The sequence below is a fragment of the Mus musculus genome, chromosome 16, assembly GCF_000001635.26.
Source record: "Mus musculus strain C57BL/6J chromosome 16, GRCm38.p6 C57BL/6J".
In the NCBI taxonomy this organism is placed as follows: Eukaryota; Metazoa; Chordata; class Mammalia; order Rodentia; family Muridae; genus Mus; species Mus musculus.
The window spans coordinates 31614395-31640730 of NC_000082.6; the positions used below are offsets into that span (position 1 = coordinate 31614395).

Here is a 26336-nt window from a genome sequence, read left to right on the forward strand (position 1 = left end):
TAGTGGGCTAGGCTACCTTGCTGTTGCCAGGTAACTGTGGGGAGGAGCTTACCTGGCTGTAGCCAGAACACCAGGAGCTTGTGACATTGTCTAAGTGATAGCCACAGGATTATAGAGTTGAGGAGTTGTTGTGGTGTCAGGCACTTGTGTCTGGGAGCATAGCTTACAGTTCGGTCCCTTGTAGATTTTTCTACTGGGTCTCCCGAGTAAGCCTCACTTGACCAGAACACAGACTGCCTTTCACGGTCCAACACAGCATGGCTCACTGTAGTGTGCAATGTCTACAGACATTGCCTCCTTACCCATTGTCCACTCTTTGCCTGGAAGGCTGCCCCCTCCCTAGGTCTCTGTCCAATGTATTCAGCCAATGTGGAGTAATGGAAGGGCTTCTATGAAGGACTAAACATTTATAACTATGGATCCCTGGCCAGAGCTTACAATTATTATACTGTAATTGGAAATAAAATTCTAGAAACAACAAAATATAAAAATGATTATAAATTACACAGTCTTCACAAAATATAGAAAAATAGTATGTTAAAAAGAATTTATGTATGTATGTATGTATGTATGTATGTATGTATATTAGTATACTGTAGTTCTACAGAGGGTTATGAGTCTTCATGTGGTTGTTGGGAATTGAATTTAGGACCTCTGCTTACTCTGGTCAACTCCCACTTGTTCTGGTTGTCCCCACTCGCTCAGTCCTTCCTTGCTGTGACTCAAAGATTTATTTATTATTATAAATAAGTACACTGTTGCTATCTTCACACACACCAGAAGAGAGCGTCAGATCTCATTATGGGTAGTTGTGAGCCACGATGTGGTTGCTGGGATTTGAACTCAGGACCTTCAGAAGGTCAGTGCTCTTACCCGCTGAGCCATCTCGCCAGCCCATAATAATGTTTTTTAAATCGTCTCAGATATACCTTTATGACTCTCTCTTCAGCTCTTGCCAACAGACACTCCACCCCTCAGATGAAACTTTGTAAGGCAGGAAAGAGCAAAGTTACAATCCAGTCTTTAATAGATTTGGTGGAAATTCTATTTTCTTTCACCACTGACCATCTAGAGCTGTTGCAATTTGCATCTCATTGAAGGGTCTCACTACAGAATCCTGGCTGGCCTGGGACGATCAAGTAGACCAGCCTGGCATCAAACTCACTGAGATCTGCTTGCCTCTACCTCTTGCCACCATGCCTAGCAATCATGTGAACTGTCCAAGCTGTTTTTAAATTTGGAAAGACCTCTATCGTTTTCTTCATATGGAACAAAGGTTTCAGAAGCCTCAGGTGTTCTTGTGGAGAAACTGAGTTTAAATACTCTGAAATGATCTGTTGCTAGGATTGTTAGTGTCAAAGTCTTGGCTTTGGCAGCCCTTACAAGCTAAGCTGGGCCACCTGTCTTCAACATGCCAATCGAAGAGACAAACAACTAGCAAAGCAGAGAAAAGAGACTTATTCCACGTGGCAAGACTAGAGACAAAAACAAAAAGGCCCAGGGACCCCCATATCCATGTTGGAGTCTTGATTTGAGATTCAGGTTTAAATTTATTTTATGTGTCTGAGTGTTTTTCTTGCACATATGTTTGTGTACTATGTGCATGCCTGGTGTTCAAAGAGGCTGGAAGAAGACTTTGGATCACCTGTAGCTGGAGTTATGGATAACTGTAAGTTATGGGTAACTGGGTACCAAGCTCAAGTCCTGTACAAGAACAAGTGCCCTTAATGCCCGAACTATCTCACTAGCCCAAGGTTTAATTTTAAATAGAAGGCAAGAGATATGTATTGCTAAGCAGTCCTAGTCAAGGTACAGTCCTGCCTATCACTGACCATTTTAACCTAGGCTGGAGTCTGTCCTGTATGTCTGTCTGACTGTCAGAACTGTGTGAAATCTGTTGCTGGAAGACAAAGTCCTCTACCTGACACCAGACCTTTTAGACGTTCCCTTCCTCCCACATGATATTCTTGGGGAAATTCCAATTCCTTGGGGACCACTACTCAATAGTCTAATAGAGAAGCACACATGTCTCTTTTTAGATATCTTCATGGCTGCCAGGGTGGTGACAGCAATACTTCTAAGCTAGTGTGTCTTTGATGTTCCCAGTGGAATGGCACATGATGAGTTTTCTGTTTCGGTCTTATAGAGGGTACTCTGGTCCCCATCCTTCCTTAAGTGGTCACATGACCATCTGTAGCCTCTCAGACTGACTGAGATCATATACCGGCCAGCCTCTCTCAATGGTGCTCTCATTGTTCCCTTGACACACATCTCCAATGGAAGCCTCCTCCATGACATTTCCTGTCAGTTTCCAGGGAAATTAAGCTCAGATATCTTTAAAGATGTTAGCCTTCCAGTTACAGATCACAAGAGTTGATGAACCTTCCACAGTGGACTTACAGGCTCAACTTCTCAACCAGTAGGACAGTCACATGATCCAAGGGCAATGGGGCAGTTAGCAATGAATTAAGTGGACAACATAAAAACAATTTAAATACAGTCCACCTCCCAAACCCATCTCCTATAACCAGATTTCCAAGATGCTCATCACTACTTAAAAACTACAGAGCATTTAATGGATATTGCAAAAGGAAACTAGGGCTAAAAAAAAAGTCTAGCTGGGTGCGGTGGCACACAACTTTGTTCCCAGCACTCGAGAGGCAGAGGCAGGCGGATCTCTGAGTTCGAGGCCAGCCTGATCTACAGAACAAGTTCCAAGACAGCCAGGGCTACACAGAGAAACCCTGTCTTCAAAATAACAAAAACAAACAAACAAACAAACACCTGACTTCTGCAAATTTCACAAAGGATGCAACCTGTGAAGACTGCTAGGGCATCTGCCTGTGCCTTGAAGACACCTGTGGACATGGGAGGTCCTGAACCTTGAGCATGACCTTCCTCACTGCCTGGAAATCCCCTGGGTAACTACCTCCAAACTGGTTGTGTCCTTGGTTTCCTTCTAAGTCAGCTTGCTTTGCATAACACTTTCTGTCATTGTTGGGTTTTGTTGTTGTTGTTTTGTTTTGTTTTGTTTTTTTGCCCTGAGGTGACAATACCTGGGCTCCAGGTCTAATTCCCTGCACTATTCCTGGATTTCCTAGCTCATAGCTTTGCCAATAACTCTTCTGGAATGATCCTATTTGAATGTATCCCGGCTTCACCACCACCTGCTCTCCGCCCCCCCCCCCGCCCCCATTCCTCTTTGGACCCTGACTGATTTCATCTTCCTCTACCCCCCAAAACACCCGACTTTCTTGCTTGCTGCACCCCAAGTTACAAGTTCATGTACTGTCCCAAACTATGGCTTATCCCTTCTTCCTGCCATACATGTCCTAAGCAAACCCTACTTGACTTTCCAGACTCACCCCAAACTATAGCTTATCCCCTCTTCCGGCCATACATGTCCTAAGCAAACCCTACCTAGCTTTCCATACTCAGACCATCACATCCTCCTCCCAGGCAGCCATTACTGCTAAGCGTGTCCATTAGGGAGAGCCGCTGTCAAAAGGAGGGAGGTTCCTTCCCTCCCCTGGGCCAGTGAGCTGGGATTCCCTACATCTGTGAGTATGGGAATGATTAGGCTGGCTGTGTGCCCTGCACAGATCATTTCCAGCCCCGGCGCCAGAGGGATTCTGCAGGAATGCGAAGCTGGGCATCAGTGTGTCCTCCTTGCAAGCCTGCTTTAAAGGACAAGCCATGTCAGATCTGGGGTGGGGGCGGGGCCAGGAGCAGATGGCCTGGAGACTGCAGGAACCCCAGGGGAGCAGAATCCGGATTTCCTTCTCTCATGCTTCGGAAAGGCCTTCTTTGGGGGAAGTAGTGGGAGCAGCTTCAGCTGTGTAGCCAAGCAATGGAGCCTCGCCTGGCAAAGAGGCAGACGGGGTTCCCAGGCTTCTCTTCACCAGGGCAAAGTGGTTTGCAGGACCTGGCAAACTGCCCAGAGGGAGGTGGCTGTGGAGCCAGGTAAGTTGTGAGAGTGAACAAGTTTTTGTTTTTTTGTTTTTTTTTGTTTTTTGTCAGAAGTTCCTTGTCACCAAGAATGCTGGAGATCTGCTTAGTATTTGTGGGCTTTGAGGAGAATACCACGGAGCATCGGACCCAGCTTTCTGCTCCAGCGTTTCATGTCTGTGTGCCAAAGTGCAGGGACTTTCAGACCACGGATGAACCAGATGTTTGAGGAATCTTTTACTGGCTGCTTTAAAATTAGGCCACATTCTTTTTTTTAAATCTCCTTTGTCAAAGTAGAAAGATAGTGCTATGGTTTGAGTGTGATTCCCAGCCCCCAGTGCCCCCAAAGTTCATGGATTCGATTCTTGACTCCTCCACGTGGCGACGTTGGCGGTGGGTAGTAGTGGTGAGAGAGTTTGGGGCATGGAGCTTTCTCCCAACTTCTCCCCCTTGCAGGCCAGGAACAAACAGTACACGAGCTACAGAGAGGCTGCCTCTCGTGTTTTGCCTCTTTTGCCACTAGCCAGCTTGTCCTTCTGCTTCTCACCACGGGAAGCAGCAGGCTGCCCCTGCCAGAAGCCCAACACATACCAACCACTGTGCTCCTGGACTTGGCAACCTCCAGGACTGTGAACCAGGATAAACAAACGCATTTTCTGTATTAACTACCTGGTTCCAGGTATTCTGACTAGGACAGTATGCTTATCTAAAGGTAAGGATAGGATGGGGTTACCTCTGGGGTCTTCACACTGGAGAATGTGGGGCTGGGGGTGATGGTGACCATCATGGTCAGTGGAATGTATATTATGTAGACACATTATGAATGCACAATATATGCAAGTGTATAAACATGCATGCACAGTATACATGTGTGAATGCAATGTGTATATATATATATGCATGAATATATATGTGTATTCACATATATGCATATATATATATATATTCATCTATGTATGTATATCCATACATACACACACACACACACACACACACACACACACACACACACCATAGGCAAATGGTTTATACTTATCAGACATTAATGGAAAGATCACTCAGTGCTGACCATGGTCAGATCTGTGACCTAACAGACTAACAGACTCCATAGCTAACATTGTTCTGACCTTTAAGCAAGCCACTTTTCTATGCGGAGGCTCCATGTTCTTACCTATAAAATGCAACTAGCAGACTAGATGATCTGCACTGCCACCTTTAGTTGTAAAAATTCTATCATTCTAGCAAAAACAATCGCAGGCTATTGGAAGAGTGAACACTTTTAGCCCTTCCATCAGGTAAGTTTCTGCTCCTTAGAGCAGCTCCACAGTGAAACCAAGAGGTCCAATCCTTGACCCCCACTCCCTCATCGTGGTTCTGTCTCTCTGGGTCTACTTGAACTTGGATGAGTTGGAGTGCCTCTCTGAGCCTTCAGGTAAACAGAGGGTTTTACACTTAAGCAGACCCTTAGGCTTACGTGCTCAGACAAAGTTCCTTGACCTGATTTGTAGTACAAATCCCGAGGCATCCTAGGTCTCAGCACCAGCTGAGGAAGTGGGCACTTGGAGCCTTCTCCCTGAGACTCTCTGTGCCAGGTAAACATTTGTCACCGTATTCCCTGACTCAGAATGAACCTTTAAATATAATCTCCCAGACTTAAACAGCAAGGACACATGGAAAATGAGCCCCCCAAGGCTTTCTACCTTTTGACTGTTGGCTTGTTCTTCCCCCTGGATAACAAGATTGACAGGAGAGTCACTGGCCCAGTAGGAGGAGAGGATCCATCTCTTTTTGGCAGTTTGCCTTGACCCTGAACTAGAAGCAGCTTTCTGTTGAGTCTGATTTCCAGAGTGCACACATTCCACCTATGTGCTAATTTACTGGTAACGGAACATGATGCACCGTGACAGCCTTAAACCCAGGAGCTGGGGAGAGAGGTGTGTTCACAAGCAAGCAGGTAGAACAGGGAAGGCCTTGGGGGCCTTTTCTCAGAGCACTGGCTATGGAACAGGCAAACCCAAATGTGACTCTGAGTTGATTTATTTTTAGCTGTGTAACCCTGGACACATTACTAACCTCCCTGAACTCGCATGTCCTCCTTGATGAATACTTAGTGCTGGTACGTTCATCTGGTATAGATGTACTCTCCATGGGGTAGTGGTCTCGGGGCAGGGCCTGGGTTTATTGCCAACTATTTCCTTTAACGTTCACAACACACTAGAAGTCTGGTAACATTATGGAGCCTTTGTAACAGACCTGCACTCAACAGTTTTACACATACACACACACACACACACACACTCCTTTCTCTTGCCTTCTCTGATTTTGGTACAGGCCATCTCTACTGTGCTGCTGTGTGGGAAGCCACATATGCCATTACAAGGTGGCGCTGGCTACCACTGGCCACCATGCATAAGTCTGGGTAAACAACCAATGTGTACATATGCAGAAAAGTTTTTCACCAAGTCACTGCCTGGCCAGGGCATGATAATGAGGCTCTGCAAGGTACTGAGAGAGAATAACCAATCAGATGAGAGACATGCAAATGAGGTATGATAATGAGGCTCTGTGAGGTACAGAGAGAGAGAGAGTAGCCAATCAGATGAGGAACATGCAAATGAGGTAGAATGCATAACCAATCCGGGTGTGAGACACACCTCTCCTAGGCCTATATAAGCAGCACCAGTTCTGGGCTCGGGGTCTTCTTGCCTATGCAGTAAATGCTCTCCCAATAAATGTGTTGCAGAAGGATCCTGTTGTGGCATCTGCTCTGCTGGCAAGTCGGATGCTCACACTGCTGCTCTGGCCATGGACTGCCTGGACCACCCTCCACCAACTCTACACACCCAAGTCAGCCTCTTTTTCTTAGCTCTACCTCACTGGCCTGGCTCACTGGGATGCACCTCTGTTGTCTAAGTCATCTAAATCTCCTTAGAAGTGAAGCCAGGCGTGGTAGAGTACACCTTTAATCCCAGCACTTGGGAGGCAGAGGCAGGTGAATTTGAGTTCAAGGCCAGCCTGGTCTACAGAGTGAGTTCCAGGACAGCCAGGGCTACACAGAGAAACCCTGTCTCGAAAAACCAAAGAAGTGAGCGGTGCTTGTGCTACACCTGCCCCCAGGCAGCTGGCACCTCTGCCCCCCACCCCATCTGTTACAAAGAAACAAAACAATTGTCCTCCCTCCGCCAGGACTGACCTCTTTGAGAATGATAAATGATAAATGATAAACAGCACTCCCCTTTCCTATCTAAGTATCTCATCTTGGAACCCTGAGCAGGGTACCCTGCTTTGAGCCGAATCTCAGCAGCTATTGATTGTTGTGGGAGTAAATGCAGAGACCTGGACTAACTTACCGTGGACAATGAGAAATAGACTCATTCTTCAGAGAAGCAAGGAAATAGGAAAAGACAATCCCCCCTCTCAGCATACCTATTTGTGACAGGGACATTGCAAGCTCTGCTTCATCCAGGCAGAAAGTGAAGCTGGAGGGAGCTAAGGATTGATGTTCTGGGCACAGCAGCATGCTGGGCACTGTCCCCAGTGCTTAGCACATGTCATGTCCTCACAGTGACTCTCCTGCAGTGCCCTTCGTTTGTAGATGAGGAAATGGAGGCCCGGAGAAGTGATGTTAGAACCTACATTTCCAAAGCTCATCTCAAGGTAGACTATGATCTCTGCACCGCACCTGAGATGAGTGGGCCCTTTATTTCTATAATTCATCATTTTGTGCCTCCAGCACCCCAAATCCTCTTGAAGAGCAGAAACAAACAAAAATTGATTGAATCATTTACACCACAGGTGGCAGGACCTAGCCCCTTGTGCAGGACAGTTTTCTTCCCAACGGCACTCCCCTTTCCATAGACCCCCACAGTTTGCCTGCTGGCCTGAGTGCTCAGTGGCCTTCTGTGTTCCCCCAATAGGTCTCTCAAGGGCCTCTGAGTCAGCGAGGCAGCAGCAAGGGAAGAATGCTACTGCCTCAGGCCCATCCACAGCCAAGTATACAGCAAGGTAGATATGAGATGGGCTCACCACACATCTACAGGGCAGCCTCCTCCTGGGATTCCTCACACAGGAAGACATACAACTGCACCTCTTAGCATCCCCAACCCAAACCTCAACCCCAACCCCAACAGCTGAACTGACTCCTAGCCTTCCCTCTGAAGTTCAAGCCTGCTAGTGAGCCAGACTGCCATGTCTGCCCCTTGTTCTTCCTTCCAACTCTCACAGCCCCCTCTCTCCAAGTCACCCGGTACCTTCCCACTGCCATAGTGGTGAAAGGGCTTCTCTTACTCTCCACAATGTGATCAGAATCTTCCTATCTCTCCTCCTTCCTGGAATGCTATCATCACTCCTCCTTTCTTGCAGCTATTGTGATATAATGGCTGTAAGGAGAATGTGTTCCTCATCCTACCTGCAGCACGAGGCACCAAATGCAAGCACGTTCAACTCGAACGCTTTGCTTTCAACCACCACTTTAAAACCCCAACAGAGCCGGGCGTGGTGGCACACGCCTTTAATCCCAGCACTCGGGAGGCAGAGGCAGGCAGATTTCTGAGTTTGAGGCCAGCCTGGTCTACAACAGGGCTATACAGAGAAACCCTGTCTCGAAAAACCAAAAAAAAAAAAAAAAAACCCAACAGAAGAACTACACTGGACTAAATCTGGGATTTGAACACAGGTCTAACCCAACCTCAATAGCCAAGTTCTTCCATTTAACTAGTTTTCTCTTTCTCTGCCAAAAAGAGCTCCTTGTTCCTCCAAGACTGTGCTGGGTTATGCATTCCACAACAGCCAGGACAGGGCCTCCAGCTCCACCTCACCCTGGCTGTTCCAGGCTCTCTCCCCACAGGGATCTCCAGTGTGGACTCAGACACAAGGTTTTCAGAGTGGCAATGCAAAACATCTCTCTTTGAAAGCACTTGCGTGTAGGCTTCCCTGCTTTGGCTCGCTTAAGACAGACTTGAGTGGCCTTTTAATAGGTTTGTTTTGTGGTTGGTTTATTCCTCTGATGGGGTGAGTGGATTTCACTTAGCTGTGTAAAGAAGGAGAGGCAGTTTATGAGCCAAGTGGAGCGGCTGGTGTCAGATGGGCTGAAGGATGCTGAACGTTCTCACAGGTCTCTCCACCCCCTTGAGCACCTGACGGGGGCGGCTTTGCTGCCTGGTGGCTTTTATTTTGATTTTCCTTCAGCCTCTCAGAATCTGTTTAACTCACCTGGAAAGCTGCATAATCTTGACAAAGCTCAAGACAAATTAATGAGTTGATTCTCTCTTGCTGCTGCTACTTTCTATTAGCCAGATGGAAGACCCAGCAGTGTACTGTGCACTCAAAGACTGGATGTACCTGTGATAGCTATTCTTGGTCATCGGCTCAACTACATCTGGAATTAATTAAAACCCAAACATCTGCATACTCTTGTGAGGAATTTCTTTTCTTTATTAAATCATTTGAAGTGCGAAGACACATTTTTAATCTGGATCTTTTGAGGGGAGAAGATTGACCCTTAACCTGGGTCCTACCTTCTGCTGACAGCCCGTATAAAGGGAATGAAGAAGGAAACTTGCTCTCACTCTGGCTGGAGGACCATTCCTTCACTGGCATTGGAGCCTATGCCTTTGAGACCCTGGTATATGCTGGTATATGCCTGGTATATCCTGGTATATGCCTTTGAGACCCTGGTATATGCTGGTATATGCCTGGTATATCCTGGTATATGCCTTTGAGATCCTGGTATATGCTGGTATATGCCTGGTATATCCTGGTATATGCCTTTGAGACCCTGGTATATGCTGGTATATGCCTGGTATATCCTGGTATATGCCTTTGAGATCCTGGTATATGCTGCTATATGCCTGGTATATCCTGGTATATGCCTTTGAGACCCTGGTATATGCTGAAGAACAGTGGAGACATCCACACTCGTGGGCTGAACAACGACTGGATTCTTGGACCTCCCAGAGACAGCCATTGTTAGACTAGCTGGACCATAGCCCATAGTCATTCTAATAAATCCCATTATACAGAAAGTAGAGAGTTAGATTGGTGGTGATGGTGCAAACCTTTAGTCCCAGCACTCGGAAGACAGAGGCAGATGGATCTCTAAGATCTCTGGTCTATTGAGTGAGTTCCAGGACAGCCAGGTTCTACACAGAAACCCTACTTTAAAAACAAAAACAAAAAACAAAATTAATCGTTTTTTAAAAGTAGAGAGTTGAGGGCGTTTCCCAGGTCATTCTGATGAGTCTGAACTATATTTGCTAAAACGTGTCAGGTCATAATTTTTCTTGTCTTTCCCTTTTTTATTTTAAAGACAAGATTGGGATTAAACCGGACTAGATTGTAATTTTCAAACAGAAGCGTATTGTGCCTCCTTAAGTGACATTCGTTCTGAATGTGGCTTAGAGTGACTTGGAAAAACCCACTCTAAGGATTTAAGTCAGCAGGAATGTATTGAGTTCCTAATGCATGGGAAGATCAGATTGCAAGAGAAAGCGAGGTAAGAAATGTACCTCAGGAGGTTCATGGCTGGCAGGAGATAGGGGAAGCATGAAGTTTCTACTCTGCCCAGGAAAGTGCTCCCTGACTTAGCCACACCCCTTTCCTGGTACCCTGCAGCTTGGTTTCTAGGAAGATGGGCTCTAAGAACTATCTCTCTGTCCTTTCCTTCTGCCCCCCTGGAGTCCTAGGTCTATACTCTCTAACACATCTATTTACATGTTTGAGTCTTTACACACTAGGTTACCATATTTAACAAATAAAAAGGTGCAGTTAGGCCTAGTGGCATAGGCCCACAGTCCTAGCACTCAAGAGACTGAGGCAGAGTTCAAGGCCAGCCTGGGCTATGCCGCAAGACCCTGTCTCAAAACAAGCAGAAGGGTACACCTACATAAAAAAGGTACCCATTTCTTTTTCTTTTCTTTTTTTTTTTTTTTTTTTTTTTTTTTTTGGTTTTCTGAGACAGGGTTTCTCTATATAGCCCTGGCTGTCCTGGAACTCACTTTGTAGACCAGGCTGGGCTCGAACTCAGAAATCCGCCTGCCTCTGCCTCCCGAGTGCTGGGATTAAAGGCGTGCGCCACCACGCCCAGCTAGGTACCCATTTCTATCTGACCTCGTGTTTGCTCCATTTTACCCAGCAGCCCTGACTGACTTGGGTCGTCTCCTCATTAGCAGATGGGATACTCACTGATACCTCCACTCCAGTCTCTTTCACAGCCTCTCTTCCCTCTGTGGTCTTTAAATTCTGAGTGGCATCCCGAGAATTACAAGCCACTGTTCTTTTCTCTCCCCCATCATCCTCTCTGGGACGAGTTCAACATCAGCAAGCTCTCAGTCAATGTGGTACGTTGTGATACATAGTAATGTATCAACATCTGGTCCTGAGAGCATACCTACCCAGACTCCCTGCAGATATATCCACCTCATGAACACATGGGCAGCTCCAAGATATGCCAGAGAGCCCCCAAATTCAAAATATTGCTCAGTTCTCTATCCTGTTCTCCCAGTCTCTGAATTTATGTTATTTTGAGCCACTTTCTGTGTCATAAACCCAGCACTAGTGTCTTAGTTAGGACTTCCATTGCTGTGAAGAGACACCATGACTACGGCAACTCTTATACAGAGGTTCAGAGGTTCAGTTCATTATCATCATGACAGGAAGCATGGCAACTTCTAGGCAGATATGGTGCTGGAGGAGCTGAGAGTTCTACATCTTCCTCCTAAAGCAGACAAAAGACTGACTTCCAGGCAGGTAGGAGGGTCTCAAAGCCCACCCTCGCCAAGACATACTTCCTTCAGCAAGGCCACACCTCCTAATAGTGCCACATCCCATGGGCCAAGCATATTTAAGCACAGGAGTCTATGGGGGCCAAGCCCATTCAAACTGCTATAACCACCTTTGTCACCCAGCTTTTATCTTCCATATCTGCTGTTCTGCTTCCTGGTTCATCTGTCCTCTAAAGAACTGTCGGCTGTCCCTCCTCTCGCCCCGCCACTGCGATTACAATGCTCCCTCTCTCTCCATGCCCTTCTTCAGTCCTCTTCCACACTGTCCTTTGAAGGCTGTGGCCTCTTCTCCTGCTTCTTTAGATCCTCACCAACCAGTGAGTAACTTGACTTGTGGGACTTGTAAACGGCCAGCTCTGCAAACTGACTGTGACACAAGATAGCCCTGGTCATGCTGACACAGGACACCCCTGGCCATGCTGACACAGGACACCCCCAGACCTACGGAAAAGGCACTCTCTTCCCCGGCTGTGGTTCAGAGTCTGCTTAAACGAGTCAGGGTTCTTGCTGCCATCCAGCCCTGCCTTTACCTGAAACTGTGGAAAAACACTCATCTTCAAACCTTCTGTTCTTGAAGAAGCCTTTTTATATCCTCCGTGAAGAGGTACCAAGCAGGGAAGAAGGGTGAGGTTCTCTGTAACTCTTCCCTTAACCGTTAGCGAGAACCTTCTAGAATCTCTGTTAGAAAGCATGAGAGTGAACTCGGTGGTAGAGCATTTGCCTAACACGATGATGAAGACCCAATGGCAGACAACATCATGTGATATTAAAAGGGGAAGAAAAGTCTCCCAGAATAATTATCTGTGGCCAAGACTTGAATGTAATATAGTTGCTTGTAAATTATGCCAGACTCAAAACATCCTAAACACTGGGGCCACATTTTAAATAGTATGTAGAACTTTATAAATATCTTAGTGGGTCAGTGAGATGGCTCAGTGGATAAAAGCCCTTGCAGCCAAGTCTGACAACCCAGTTTCGATCCCTAGGACCTACTACATGCAAGATACAAGCCTATTCCTATCAGTTGTCCTCTGACCTCCACCTGAGCACTGTGGCATGTGCCATCCCCCCTCACTTGAAATAAAATTTAAAACATATTAAATGTTTTAATTTAATATATTAAATTATTAAAATAAATATATTTAATACATTAAATGTATTTGTTTTGTTGTTCAAGACAGAGTTTCTCTGTATAGCCTTGGCTATCCTGGAACTCAATAGACTAGGCTGGCCTCAGACTCAGTGATCCACTTCCCACTAGCTCTCAAGTGCTGGGATTAAAGGTGTGCACCATCACTGCCCGGCTAAAATGTATTAAACTTTTTACATCTGTAGGACTATGGAACCCAATAAAGGAAATATCTACATACCAATCATCTAGTCGACCTATACTGGCTGATTTTGTATCAACTTGACACAAACTAGAGTCATCAGAGAGGAAGGAGCCTCACTTGAGGAAATGCTTCCATGTGATCCAGTCATTTTCTCAGTTGTGATCAATGGGGGTGCGCCCAGCCCATTGTGGGTGGCACCATCCCTGGGCTGGTGGTCCTGGGTTCTACAAGAAAACAGGCTGAGGAAGCCATGGAAAGCAAGCCAATAAGCAGCACCCCTCCATGGCCTCTGCATCAGCCTCTAGATTCCTGCCCTGCTTGAGTTTCTGTCCTGACTCTTTTTTTGGTGATGAATAGTGATATAGAAGAGTGAGCTGAATAATGTCCCTCCCCAACTTGCTCTTGGTCATAGTGCTTTGTTGCAGCTATAGAAACACCATAAGACATGACCAAAATCAAGATTTTGTTGTATTTGCTTTCAATCTTTCCCCTTCCTACTATCAACTGCTAGAAGCATTATCTGAAGCAAGAAGAAACCAAAGCATCCCCGTGTGAGATCTTAAGACCTGCTGGGCAGGAGGAGATCGGAGAGAAGGAGAAACGGTTCAAATGGAATCTGTCAGTGTGCTCTCGTTACAGGATTTGAAGTGGCAGAATCTCTTTTTCTTTAAATGCCATTTTCCCAGAGACTGCTGACCTACCAAGCTGTATACCCTGGTAACAAACTGGAAGCATAATGGGGCGGGGGGGGGGGGGGAATCTTATTTTCTTGTGGTAATTGAAAAAGATGGCAAGAGTGTAAAAACATCAGACTGCTTGAATCTGCTTCAGTACTGTTTAAAAACTCTCTGCTCCAACCCAACAGCCTGTGTGCTGACTGCCTTCAGATGGTACCACGGCAAGCATGGTTTCCCTTGCTGGAGAGATGGCTCCTGAGTTCAATTCCCAGCAACCACATGATGGCTCACAACCATCTGTAATGGGATCAGATGCACTCCTCTGGTCTGTCTGAAGACAGTGACAGTGTACTCATATACATAAAAAAACAAAGCACACACACACAGAGAGAGAGAGAGAGAGAGAGAGAGAGAGAGAGAGAGAGGAGATTGACAGCTGAGGACTTTTTTTTCATGGTAGAAAGAATATTTGAAGAAGGGAGATTATTTGCTGGTGGATTTGAGTTTGAAGCTTGAACTTTAAGGGGATTTGATGGATTGTCACATCCCAGGGGATGGGCAGCTGACCTAGGTCACATGCCAATCCACTCAGAGCTGAACAATCACTGAAGAAGCTATGAGGCACACAAATGCATAATGGTTAAAAATAATAAACAAACGAAGCGTCTGTGTTTTCCTGCCTGGGAACAAGGGCCTGTTCTTCTGGTCTTTATACTGAAATAGTGAGACTCTGGGGGCGGGGGAGGGGGGACCCAGCAGTTGGTAAATGATCTAAGCAAAGCATTGCACCATTGCATGGAATTGGAGAAGCCCAACTTCACCTGGGACTGTCTAAGAATGAAGGACTGGGGACAAGCAAGTGGCCTGGGCCTCCTGCCACAGAAAGTGACCAAAGAAACGAAATGTATTTCATGAGAGAGTGACTTGTTTAAAATGTTTCCTCATAAATGGAAAAGCAAAAGTCTGCTTTGTCTCCTAAAAGTTACATCCTTATCCCACCAGAGATGACAGTCATTAAAGCATCCTTTAACAAGCCTGCAGAACTTCCCGTTTGAAAGTAGAATGCCTTGCTTCCTTTTATTTGGCATAATTCACAAAGTACAATGCCCGATTTTAGTTCTTTGGTTTAGATGGTCACATAACTCGTTTTAGTGCCTCTTGCTTGCTGGGTGGGAGTGGAAATGTGGGTGGGGGGTGGGAGCCAAACCTTGTTGCAGCTTGCTGATTTTAATATCCAAATGGTAGGGTAGTTTCAGCACCCTGCACAAACCAGTCCTGAAACACCTTTTTAGAAAGGAGTAAAAATGTGTAGTTCCCTAAAGAAACTTTCCAGAGCTCTTTTAAAAATCATGTATTTATTTTATGTATATGAGTACACTGTTGCTGTCTTCAGACACACCAGAGGAGGTCATTGTATCCTGTTACAGATAGTTGTGAGCCACAATGTGGTTGCTGGGAATTGAACTCAGGACCTCTGTAAGAACAGTCAGTGTTCTTAACCGCTGAGCCATCTCTCCAGCTCCTTTTCTGGAGCATCTTACCAGGATGCCACAGGGCACATGTAAGAACTGGTAGTATTTGTGTTTGATGGGCAGAGAGCTGAGGAACCTGCCAGGTTCCATTCCAGCAAATGTCCTTTAAGAGGTGATGTTTTCTGAGCCTCTCTCTACTAGATACCATGAAGAATAAGAGGAAAATCATTGGATTTTCATATTGTCATTTGCTCATTTAGTCAGTCAGCCACCCCCCCCAATTAATCTTCAAATCCTTATTATTGCTGAGCTATACAATGTTAGATACCAATAGATATTATTATAAAGAATAAAAAAAAAAGAGGTGTGCTGGTTGTCAACTTGACAAGCTTAGACACACCTGGAAAGAGAACATCTCAGTTGAGGAATTGCCTCCATCAGATTGACCTGTGACATGTCTGTGGAGGCATTTCTTTTTTTTTAAATTAATTAATTAATTAATTAATTTTATGTATTCACCATTGCTGTCTTCAGACACACCAGAAGAGGCCATCAGACCCCATTACAGATGGTTGTGAGCCACCATGTGGTTGCTGGGAATTGAACTCAGGATCTCTGGAAGAGCAGTCAGTGCTCTTAACCACTGAGCCATCTCTCCAGCCCTGGAGGCATTTCTTGATGCCAATTGATGTAGGAAGATGTTTTAGTTAGGGTTATATTACTGTGTAGAGATACCAGCAGCAAGGCAATTCTTACAAAGACAAACATTTAATTGGGGCTAGCTTACAGTTTCAGAGGTTTAGTCCATTATCATGGGAGGAAGCATGGCAGCATGAAGCTAGACATGGTGCTGGAGGAGCCGAGAGTTCTACATCTTGCTCCAAAGGCAGCAAGGAGGAGACACAGTCCACACTGGGTGGAGACTGAGCACTAGGAAACCTCAAAGCCCACCTACTTAGTGACACACTTCCTTCAACAGGGCCACGCCCCCTCCAATAAAGCCACACCTCCTAATAGTGCTGCTTCCTTTGGCCAAGCATCCAAACACAAGGCTCTATGGAGGTCATTCCTACATAAACTACCACAGAGGGCCTAGCCCACTGCCATTCCTAAGCAATGAGCCAGGACCTTAGCGGAAAGGTAGATGAGCAAGCCAAAGGGAACAAGCCGGTAAGCCGCACTCCTCCGTGGTCTCTGCTTCAGCTCCTGCCTTGAGTTCCTGTCCCCTCCATTATGGTGGGCTGTAAAGTCTAAGAGGAAATAGGCCTTTTCTCCCAAGTTACCTTCGGTTTATCACAGCAACAGAGAGCAAACTCGGAGAGGTGTGAATGTATTTTACAAAATACAATGTGTTCTCATCTGCGTTGCTTCAAGGAACATAAAACAGGAAGGATCCTCAAACTCAGAAAGTTTGTGATCGCACAGAGGCATGAATAATAAGCTTTGTATCATTATAACACAGTACCCAAGGCAAGTAGCTTAGGACGAAAGAGGTTTTAGTTAACAGTTCTGAAGGTCCACAGTATATGACTGAATGGGCCCCACTCAGCCTCTGATGGGGCCCTTGCTACAGATTATAGTGAGAATGTTAGGGAGAGAAAGCACCACAAAGACAACAGGAAGTCAGAGGGAAAGGGGAGGAGCTAGGCTACTTAAAGGACACCCGCACCCCCATCCTCTCATCCCAGGAATTCCCAGGGCTGCAGAGAAAAACCTCAATCCCTTTATACAGCACACCCACAGAGGTACAGGCGCCTCCCTCTGCCAGCCCCACCTCTCAAGGGTTCTGTCTCTGCCCAGGATGACCCCTCTGAGAACCAGGCTTCTAATATATGGACTGCTGGGACAGAAACCACATTCAGCCAATAGCGGGGAGGTGTGGGCAAATTGCTGTGTTACCAAAGTAAAATAAACTTGAGGCAACGGGAAAAAGGAAAAGAAAAGTGCCTGGCAGGGAACGAACAGTTCCCCCTCTAGCCTCATGTCAGCACTTCACAATTCAGAGAGCCGAAATGCGGAGAGGCACATCCATCTTTGACGGAAGTTTGGTTTGAACAAGACCTAGGTGCGGGACTTGGAACAGAGAGGACTGAGAGACTGCATTCTTCCCCTTCAAACCACTTAAAGGTGTGTTCTCTTAGTTTTCAGCTCAACATGTTCAAATACAACAGTTTAATTACCCTTGCAGCATCTGTGCTTTGAGATTTAGGGAGCAAAAGAGAAGCCAAAATCATGGACCATTAATTCATGTGAAATTAAACCTATCAAGGTTTAAGTCTTGAACTTAAACAATATTTTTGTTTTGTTGTTGTTGTTGTTGTTGTTGTTGTTGAGACAGGGCCTCTCTATGTGGCCCTGGCTGTTCTTAAACTCAGTATGTTGGCTAGACTGGCTTTGAACTCACAGAGATAACTCCAGTCTCTGTCTCCCAAGCAAGTACTGGTATCCATTGGGGAGTGGCTTGAGCTATTTTTTATAATACTTTGCTTAGAGAACGGGCCCTCCATGACTTAAAACATAATTTATTCAGCAAATGCTTTTTAATCTCAATTCTTTATTTTGATAAATGTTCTAATATGACACAGAAAAATGGCCTTCCTTGGTATAAAATGTAAGTTATTTTTTTCCTTTAGTGATTCACCATCTTGTGGTGTCTCACATTTCTCATTCTGGATGCCAGTTGCCCTTCGACAGGACTATAGATAAGAAAGATGTGGGTGTTTGAGAGGAATGTGTACTGACATCAAAGATTCTGTGACAACAAGCACAAAGTCCCCACTAATAGAAATGTGCGTGTGTATACGTGCATGTTGTTCTCTCTTCTAAAAAGAGAATTTTAAAAATATCAATTTATTACAGATCCGGGATAGTCTGGAATTTGCATTTCTCACTCTGCTTATAATTTACAGCGTTCATATTGTGCTCATAATTTTCATGCCCTGGTTTTCTGTGTCTAAGAAGCTGCAGCCCTGTCTTAGAAAGTCTTCCACGTTCTTAAAGCCAAAGAATTAGAGAATTTGCCAAGTTATAAACTCAAAGCAGCCTTCACTTCCTAGCTTGAAACAAAAAGTTTGCTTAAAAATACACATAATTAGCTGAAATCTCAGTTCAATTAAATAAGACATATAAATTACTCACATGCATTTTCAATATATTCTCGGACTTCTAAAGGTCCATAATAAATGCTTACCACCTGGAACCAGAAGCCTTGAAAAATGAATTTTGTTTCCGGGGGTCAGAACAATTCTGAGGGTCTCCTGCACCCCTCTTTGTTGAGGCAGAAACGAAGGGAAACAAGGTAAGTCGGATGACAAATATAGACAAGGTTCTTCGGACTGAATGAGTGTGTACACGCTTTCCTGTTTCCATCTGGATCCTTTTCAGTGTGATTGCTTATTTTTAGGTTGGCATTTTCAACGGAGGATGAAATGGCTTCAGGAAATGATGTGAAAGGTTAAGATGATTGACGAGAGAGCTGTCAGGAAGGGAAACAGCCCCCTATGTTCAGTGTACCCATAGCCTACATTTTATGTTCAATGTATCCATAGCCTACATTTTATGTTTAATGTGTCCATAGCCTCTGTTTTATGTTCAATGTATCCATAACCTCTGTTTTATGTTCAATGTATCCATAGTCTCCATTTTATGTTCAATGAATCTCTTAGGGGGAAAATACCCCCAGATATCGTTGCTTCTGCTCAGTCAATATCTTTGAATCCTGTAAACTCAAGTAGCCAAGCCTTAGTGTAAAGGGTTGTAGGAGAAAATGTGGAACATGAAGACACACCCACAGAGAAGGGAAAGTCATTGAAAAATGAAGTAGGATCAGCTTGAATCAGGTTTAGACTGTTTTAAAGCCAAGAAGTCACATGGGGGAGAGGTATGAGCAAGAACAATGGCTAAGCTGATGTGCTGCTTCTTGCTGAAGTTGGCCATGCTACCAACGCTAACTCCTCGCACACTCTTCAAAGTATCATTGAAGGAGAAAGTTTTGATATTTGCATACATAGTCACTGTTCTAACATTTTGAGAAGCCCTAGATATTTTAGAAAGCTCCATATTGTCTTAGCTCCTTTTTGTAGTATTGAATGAAATAATTCTTACTGTGCCTTTATGAATTAGTTTTTGTTTCCAGAATTCTTTTGTGATGATTAAGAAAATTTTTAAGGCTCCCAATGGAGGAGCTAGAGAAAGTAGCCAAGGAGCTAAAGGGATCTGCAACCCTATAGGTGGAACAACATTATGAACTAAGCAGTACCCCAGAGCTCTTGACTCTAGCTGCATATATATCAAAAGATGGCCTAGTCGGCCATCACTGGAAAGAGAGGCCCATTGGACTTGCAAACTTTATATGCCCCAGTACGGGGGAACACCAGGGCCAAAAAGGGGGAGTGGGTGGGCAGGGGAGTGGGGGTGGGTGGATATGGGGGACTTTTGGTATAGCATTGGAAATGTAAATGAGCTAAATACCTAATAAAAAATGGAAAAAAAAAAAAAGAAAATTTTTAAGTCTATTTACAACCTCCCCAGACCTTCCCCAGTCCCTTTTTAAATTTTTATTTATTTGTTTAATGTGGATGTGTTCACTTCCCAGCACCCATGTGGTGGCTCACAAAGGTGAACATACATACACCCGGGCTCGCACACACAGTAAATTACTTTTTAAAACATTCTTAAAAGACAATAAATTAAAGGTTTGTATGAAGTGGTCAAATATATATGTTAAAGTTATTTTCTTTGTCTAATGTTAACATGTCTGACAGAGTCACTCATGGACCCCCCTGGAATGATAAGTAAAGAAGTGGCCTAAAGCCAATAGAAGGCAATTCAATTTCTTCCTAAAACTCACACTTAGGGAGATGTCAGGGGAGGGACCATAAGTGTACTTCAGGGTTGTGGTTCCTGATTCATGCTTCAGTGGATAGCCCTGCACCCATGTGCGCATGGACAGCAGTAACTGGTCCTTTCATGTGATGATGCAGCCATCATTCACGGTGACGTCATTTGCTTTTCAAAAGATGGTTAAGTCAAGGCCAAATGTTGAAAAGATTCTATGATTTGTAACATGTTACAGAATTATTTATGGCTTCAAAACAAAATCTGTGCCAGAAACAGATGATAACAACGGACTTGGAGATTTTGCATTTTTCAGTGGGTTCTGCTAACTTGAGGGTCTTGAACATGTATCTTCAAGGTGGAAACCAACTTATCAATATAAATTAAGATTCATATAATCATATCTATATAATATTAAAATATAAACCATAGCAAGCATTTCAAGTGAAACTGAAATCTGGCAATCCCATATGAAGGCAAAGAAGTTTACACATTTCAGCATGTTGGCTAAATACAGTCCTGTGAACCTTGGAAAATATATAACCGTGCTTTCTGATTTCATTTAAGAATCTGAAAACAGATTTGAAGATTTCTGGGAAATATGGAGCTGGAGAGATGGTTCAGCACTGAAGAACACTTGCTGCTCTTGCAGAGGACCTTGGTTCAGTTCCCAGCACCCACATAGTGGCTTACAACCATCTGTAACTCTAGTTCTAGGGAGCCTGACACCCCCTTCCTACCTTCAAGTCACCAGGCATGCATGTGGTACACAGACATATATGCAGGCAAAGTACCCATACATATAGAATAAACTAAATAAATCTGAAAAATAAATATAAAAATAAGATTTCTGGGAAATAATTGCTACTTTGATATGGGGTTTTTTTTTTTGGCTCCATTTTCAATTGACATAAATCCTCTACCTGCCAATTTTCAAATAGACTGCCTAAAGCTCCAGTCTGACATTCAACTTACCAATAGGTGTAATCATAGCCCTCTACAACACTTATCCAAATTCTGCCTACCTCAGAACAAACGTCACTCCCGTCTCAGCCATGCTTCATTCACGCCCTTGTCTTTTGGCAGCACCCGAATTTGAGAACAACTCTTTTCAGGAATGAGGCACACAAAGGGTAAAACCAGAGTCAAATCATCCTCTGAGAATGCCTTCAGAGCTCACTGAGAACTGCAGCAACACCCATCAATGGTAGAGCAGTGCACCCATCAACGGGAGAGCAGTGCTCCCATCAATGGGAGAGCAGTGCTCCCATCAATGGGAGAGCAGTGCTCCCATCAATGGGAGAGCAGTGCTCCCATCAATGGGAGAGCCGTGCACTCATTTCTCAGAAACAGTGGGGAATACATCACTAGTTTTACAGAGCCCTCTTTTCTTTCACTTTAAAGTATTTTTAATGTATTTATATGTTCTGAAACAAGGGTTCTCTGTGTAGCCCTGGCAGTCCTGAAACTTACTCTGGGGACCAGGCTGGCCTCGAACTCACAGAGATCTGCCTGCTTCTGCCTCCTGAGTGTTAATTAACTATATATTTTAAAATACATTTTAAAAAATTAAGTTTTTTTACTACTCGTGTCCATTTTCTTTATTAGTGATCACAAACTTAGAGCCTGCTTTAAGGTTTCAAAAGACTTCTCTAAACAGGGCAGCCCATCTTTAGGATAATACTTGTCTGTGGTGGCAGACATCACAAAAATTATACATAGGTCTTATTTCTGTTCACAGCTCTAATTAAAGTTTGTTAATGTGTGACCCAAGACAACTCTTCCTTGTCCAGTGTGGCCCGCAGAAGCCGAAAAGTTGAACTCTAAAGTCTTCCCTAGTCCACAGGCTACTTCATGGAGTCTTGCAGAACCCCATTCCTAGCCTGACTCCAGTCTGGAGTCATGCTCAGCCAGGCACCTTGTCCCTGGTGAAATGGGAATCTAGTCACAGCAATGGTTTCCATTCCTGCCCACCCCCTCCTTAAGGTCCTGTACACCGATCTGTCAGAAGCTAAGCATGGTCTTCAAAACTGATACAAGGAAGAACACACTGTTCAAAGTTGGCAAAGAGCCTCGCCTTTTCCTTACCCTTCTTCATACTCCCTTCATTCATGCTACCCAAAGCCTCCTGTGTTCCTGCAGTAAACCAGGCCCTATGGTAGGTGCTGGAATTATAAAGACAGGAGTCTGCTCCCATACTCACATTCTAATGGCTTAGGTCTTGAAAATATGAGACCAGTGGAGTACCACATATCCATAAACTTGTTCAATATTTTTGGTTTCCTGATTATATTTAACATTGGGAGTCATGAGTTCATTGGTTCTTTGTCTCTCTTACCAGATACTTAAAGCATTTAGGGAAAAAGTGTCACTTAAAAAACTGTAAATTAGTCAGGCAGTGGTGGTGCATGCCTTTAGTCCCAACACTCCTGAAGCAGAGGCCTGTTTGATCTCTTGAATTTGAGACCAACCTGGTCTACAGAGTGAGTTCCAGGACAGCCAGGGTTACCCTGTCTCAAAAAAACTAAAACAAACAAATAAAAGGCTGTAAATTAAGTTGGCATAGTGACACGCACATTAGATCCCAGCACTCAGGAGGCAAGCAGATAGATCTGTGGGAGTTGGAAGCTACCCTGATCTACATAGTGAGTCTGAGGCCAGCTAGAGCTATATAGTGAGACCCTGCCTCAAAAAAACCAAACAATGAAAAACAAACCAAAAAAAGCTGTAAATTAGGCCAGATGGCCCAGTGGGTCCTGTGGCCACGCCTGACAACCTGAGTTCATCCCCAGGATCCACATAGTGAAAGGAAGGAACCAAATTGTCACACACACACACACACACACACACACACACACACACATACACACACACACTAAAGATTAGAAAAGTGACTTTTAAAAGAACCTCAAGTTAGCCAGCCCCACCTCAAGTCTCCAGTACAGTTTTTTATTCCCCTTATGCTTGCTTACTAACTTAAAATCATTTTCATTTTAAGTGGCTGGAGACGTAGGCCAGGGGCAGGTTGCTTGCCATAATTATAATTTTTAAATTAAAAAAAATCCTCACAAGAAATTGAAAAAATTATGTAGAGTTCCTCAAATCACCTCCCCCCATAAGTGACACCTAATATGACTGCAGTAAAATATCAAACCCAGGAAGCAAAGATTGGGAAAATACTGATAAGTAAAATCGAGACCTTATTCAGTTTTTCATAGTATCTACATGCACTGACACACCTTGGCTCCACATGTAGATCATATAACCATTGCAAAAATCAGCATATGGAAAGGCTGTATCAAAAAATAAATAAACTCCAGCGTTAGAGTCACACCTCCCTAACATGTCCCTGTCGCCTGACAGTCACCAGTCTGCTCTCCACAGCTCCCATCTGAGGATGGTAGGTAAGTGGAATCACACAGCGTGTGACCTTTCTGCATCGACTCTTGTCATTCCCCACAGAGCCCCTCTGACCCTTCCTAGGTGCCTGGCTCTGGCACTCTCTCTTCCTTTCACTGCTCAGTGGTCGGCCATTGTGTGGAGAATCAGAGCTTCTTTAACCTGTCACCCTCTGAAGGGCAGTTGAGTTGCTTCTAGTTTTCTTACTAAATTGAATAAAGCTATGTTTGAACACCCATGTGCAGTTTTTGTTTTCAATTTTCTGAGATAAATGTTCAAGAGGAAAATGCCCACGAGTAAGTTCAAGGTTAACTTAATTATATATGTGTATGTGTGTGTCTCTGTGTGTGTCTCTGTGTGTATTTAATCCTGTGTGACAGCCTTTAATAACAGCTTCACTGTCCACTCCATGGGCAGAAACATTTGCCTGGCACTGTAAATCAAGCCAAGAGTCCATGGTTGGGAAGCTCACAGGCCCCAGAGGTGAGCCTCCTACTGATATTCTGTCCTCTCAATTCCTGTTTCTCGGCCCATAGACTTCTGCATCTCTCAGACGTCACCAGAGAAGTTTCTCTGTGCGGTGGACAATGGCTGATGAAGACTCACAACTGGTCAAGGGCAGAGAAGTGTCAGTGCAGTGTGCAGCCACAAATATTCAAGGATCGTTTGAGAAGAAGAGGTGGGAAGATTCCAGGAGCCGGAGAAATGACTGGGCGCTTCATGAACTCACAAAACCACAGCTGTGACTGCATGCGCAGAATCAAGCCAGACAGCATTCCAGCTGGACACAGGGAGGGGCTTATGAGCCCGGCCACTGAGGGAGGCACTATTGACAGTTGGTGGCTTCTGAGGGCAGAAGAGTCAGTTTTCTTGAGGATGTGACCCTGGTTTGAGCCATCCTCCAGGGGATGGCACCACACCAGTGAGTATGCAGACTGCATATATTGGACACATTGGATTATTGAAAAACAAATAAAACAACAACAAATCCAAAAAAAACCAGAAGACACGAAGTTGGAAAAGCAGAGAGGATAGGGAGTGGGGGGTAAATCTGAAAGAAGATGGGGGAAGAATCGGGGTGAATATGATCAGCGTAATCCTATGTCATTCTCAAAGAATTAATAAAATATATTAAAATAAAATTTAAAAGCTATGTTGAGACACACTTGAACATAGTACCACTTGTTTGAAATATTCAGTTTAATAAGCTCTGGTCAAAGTGTGAAGCCATCAGATAACTCTTGCCCAACCAAGATTTCCTCATGGCATTGGCAAGCTAATTACCTGCCCCTGCCGCTCATCCTAAGGCAACCAGCACTGTCTGTTACTATAAGGTATTTTGCACTTTTAGAAGTCGTGGTAAATGGAATCATATTCTCGGGGGTGAGGGGAGGCCTGACTTCTTTCATCCATTTCAAAATATTATTTTGATATTCACACATGTTATCTTGTGTAACAATTACTCCTCTTCCACCAAGTTACTATCCCATTATATATATTGGTATAGAGACTGAGGAGATGAGATCCAAGGTAAACAGGAAACTCATGTATGCTTTCCGTGCAGCTTGTACACATAGCCTGAAGGTCATTTTACAACGCTTCCAGTGAACCTGCGTTTTGTTTATGATGCATCACCTAACACCAAATACAGAGTTTTCTATTTAAAGCATAATGCAAGCATTCAGACTGTTTCAGATTTCACAGCATTTCAAACTTTGGGCTTTCAGGTTAGTCGCACCATATATTGTGTGTCCATTCGCCCATTGGTAAATGCTTCTGGTTGTTTACAGTTTGAGACTACTGAAAATCAAGCTGCTATGTACAGGCCTGGTGGATATCCTCAGGACACACTGATGCTCTGCTCATGCCACCAAGAAAAGGAGAGAAAGTAAGGGCACTGGCTTTTGCCAGAGAATGTTCCAGAATGAGAAGACTCTGCTGGAGCAGACGTGCCTGCCTTTCCTTTGTATTGGACTCCATGTTCACGCAGCTCTTTCACCTTCACTATTGTTTCTGACTTAACCCAGGAATAGTCCTGGCAACTGAGGCAGATGCTATTCTCACCATTTCACAGACGGGAAGACTGATGCTCAGCCATAGCTATGTGCATTGGCCAGTCACGCAAGCTCAGATTTTAAATTGTTCTTACAGACCTAATACCTTAACCATCCAGGAATCAGGAATGGGGAGTTTCAGATTACCCACCTCAAGAAATGTTACTTTATTTCAGAGAGTCTCATGCCTGGCTGCAAACTTGCTATGGAGCTTCAGATAATCTTGAACTTCTGACCCTTTCCCCCCTCCCTCTGGAGTGCTGAAATTACAAGTATGTCCACCATGCTGGATTAATGCCCTGGTGGGGCGGGTCTAACCCAGTGCTTCCTGCCTGCTAGGCAAGCAATCTCGTGACTGCTCTGCCTCACCAACCCTAAAAATTTTAATGTGTACACAAACTCAATTATTTTCAAGAATCATCCAACCCGCTTATTTAAATTGTTTGGGGAAAACTAAAGGAAATCAGTTACTAGCACTAATTTGTCAGATTCTCCCAGAATATAAAGATATTATGTTTTGAATTAGGAGGATTTAATAGTCTTTTTTTTTTTCTTACAAACACATTAGCATGGATAAGCAGGAAGTCCCTGATGCGATATGATGATCCTGGGACATCTTCTCACTGTAAGAGACAAGGGGAACTTTTCAACAAATTTTGTGGTATGTGTGTGTGTCAGAGAGAGAGAGAGAGAGAGTTGCACACATGCTGTATCACCTATGTGAAGGTCAGGGGACAACTTCAGGTACCAGCCCATCGTCTACTTTGAAGACAGACCTCTCTTGTTCATTGGTGTGTGTACCCAGCCAGCTGGCCTGTGAGCTTCCTAGGAGTCT

General features: G+C 44.4%; 1 protein-coding gene across 2 annotated transcripts; it reads left to right on the plus strand.

Moving 5' to 3' along the window:
- The first annotated feature begins 3738 nt into the window (after positions 1–3738).
- Gm536 (predicted gene 536) lies at positions 3739–24585 on the plus strand. 2 transcript variants are annotated; one of them, NM_001357870.1, is made up of 2 exons: positions 3739–3963; positions 23984–24585. In NM_001357870.1, the coding sequence occupies exons 1-2, from the start codon at positions 3851–3853 to the stop codon at positions 24327–24329; spliced, it is 459 nt and encodes a 152-aa protein (NP_001344799.1). In that variant the 5' UTR covers positions 3739–3850; the 3' UTR covers positions 24330–24585. The 2 variants fall into 2 exon arrangements, with proteins under 2 accessions (NP_001344799.1, NP_001344800.1); NM_001357871.1 differs by lacking the exon at positions 23984–24585 and adding an exon at positions 6692–7214.
- The last annotated feature ends 1751 nt before the right edge of the window (positions 24586–26336 follow it).

Coding starts and splice junctions, on each gene's coding strand:
- Gm536 (NM_001357870.1), top strand. CDS start 3,851: ATGGAGCCTCGCCTGGCAAAGAGGCAGACGGGGTTCCCAGGCTTCTCT. Junction 3,964..23,983: donor GGAGGTGGCTGTGGAGCCAG/GTAAGTTGTGAG, acceptor CTCGGCCCATAG/ACTTCTGCATCTCTCAGACG.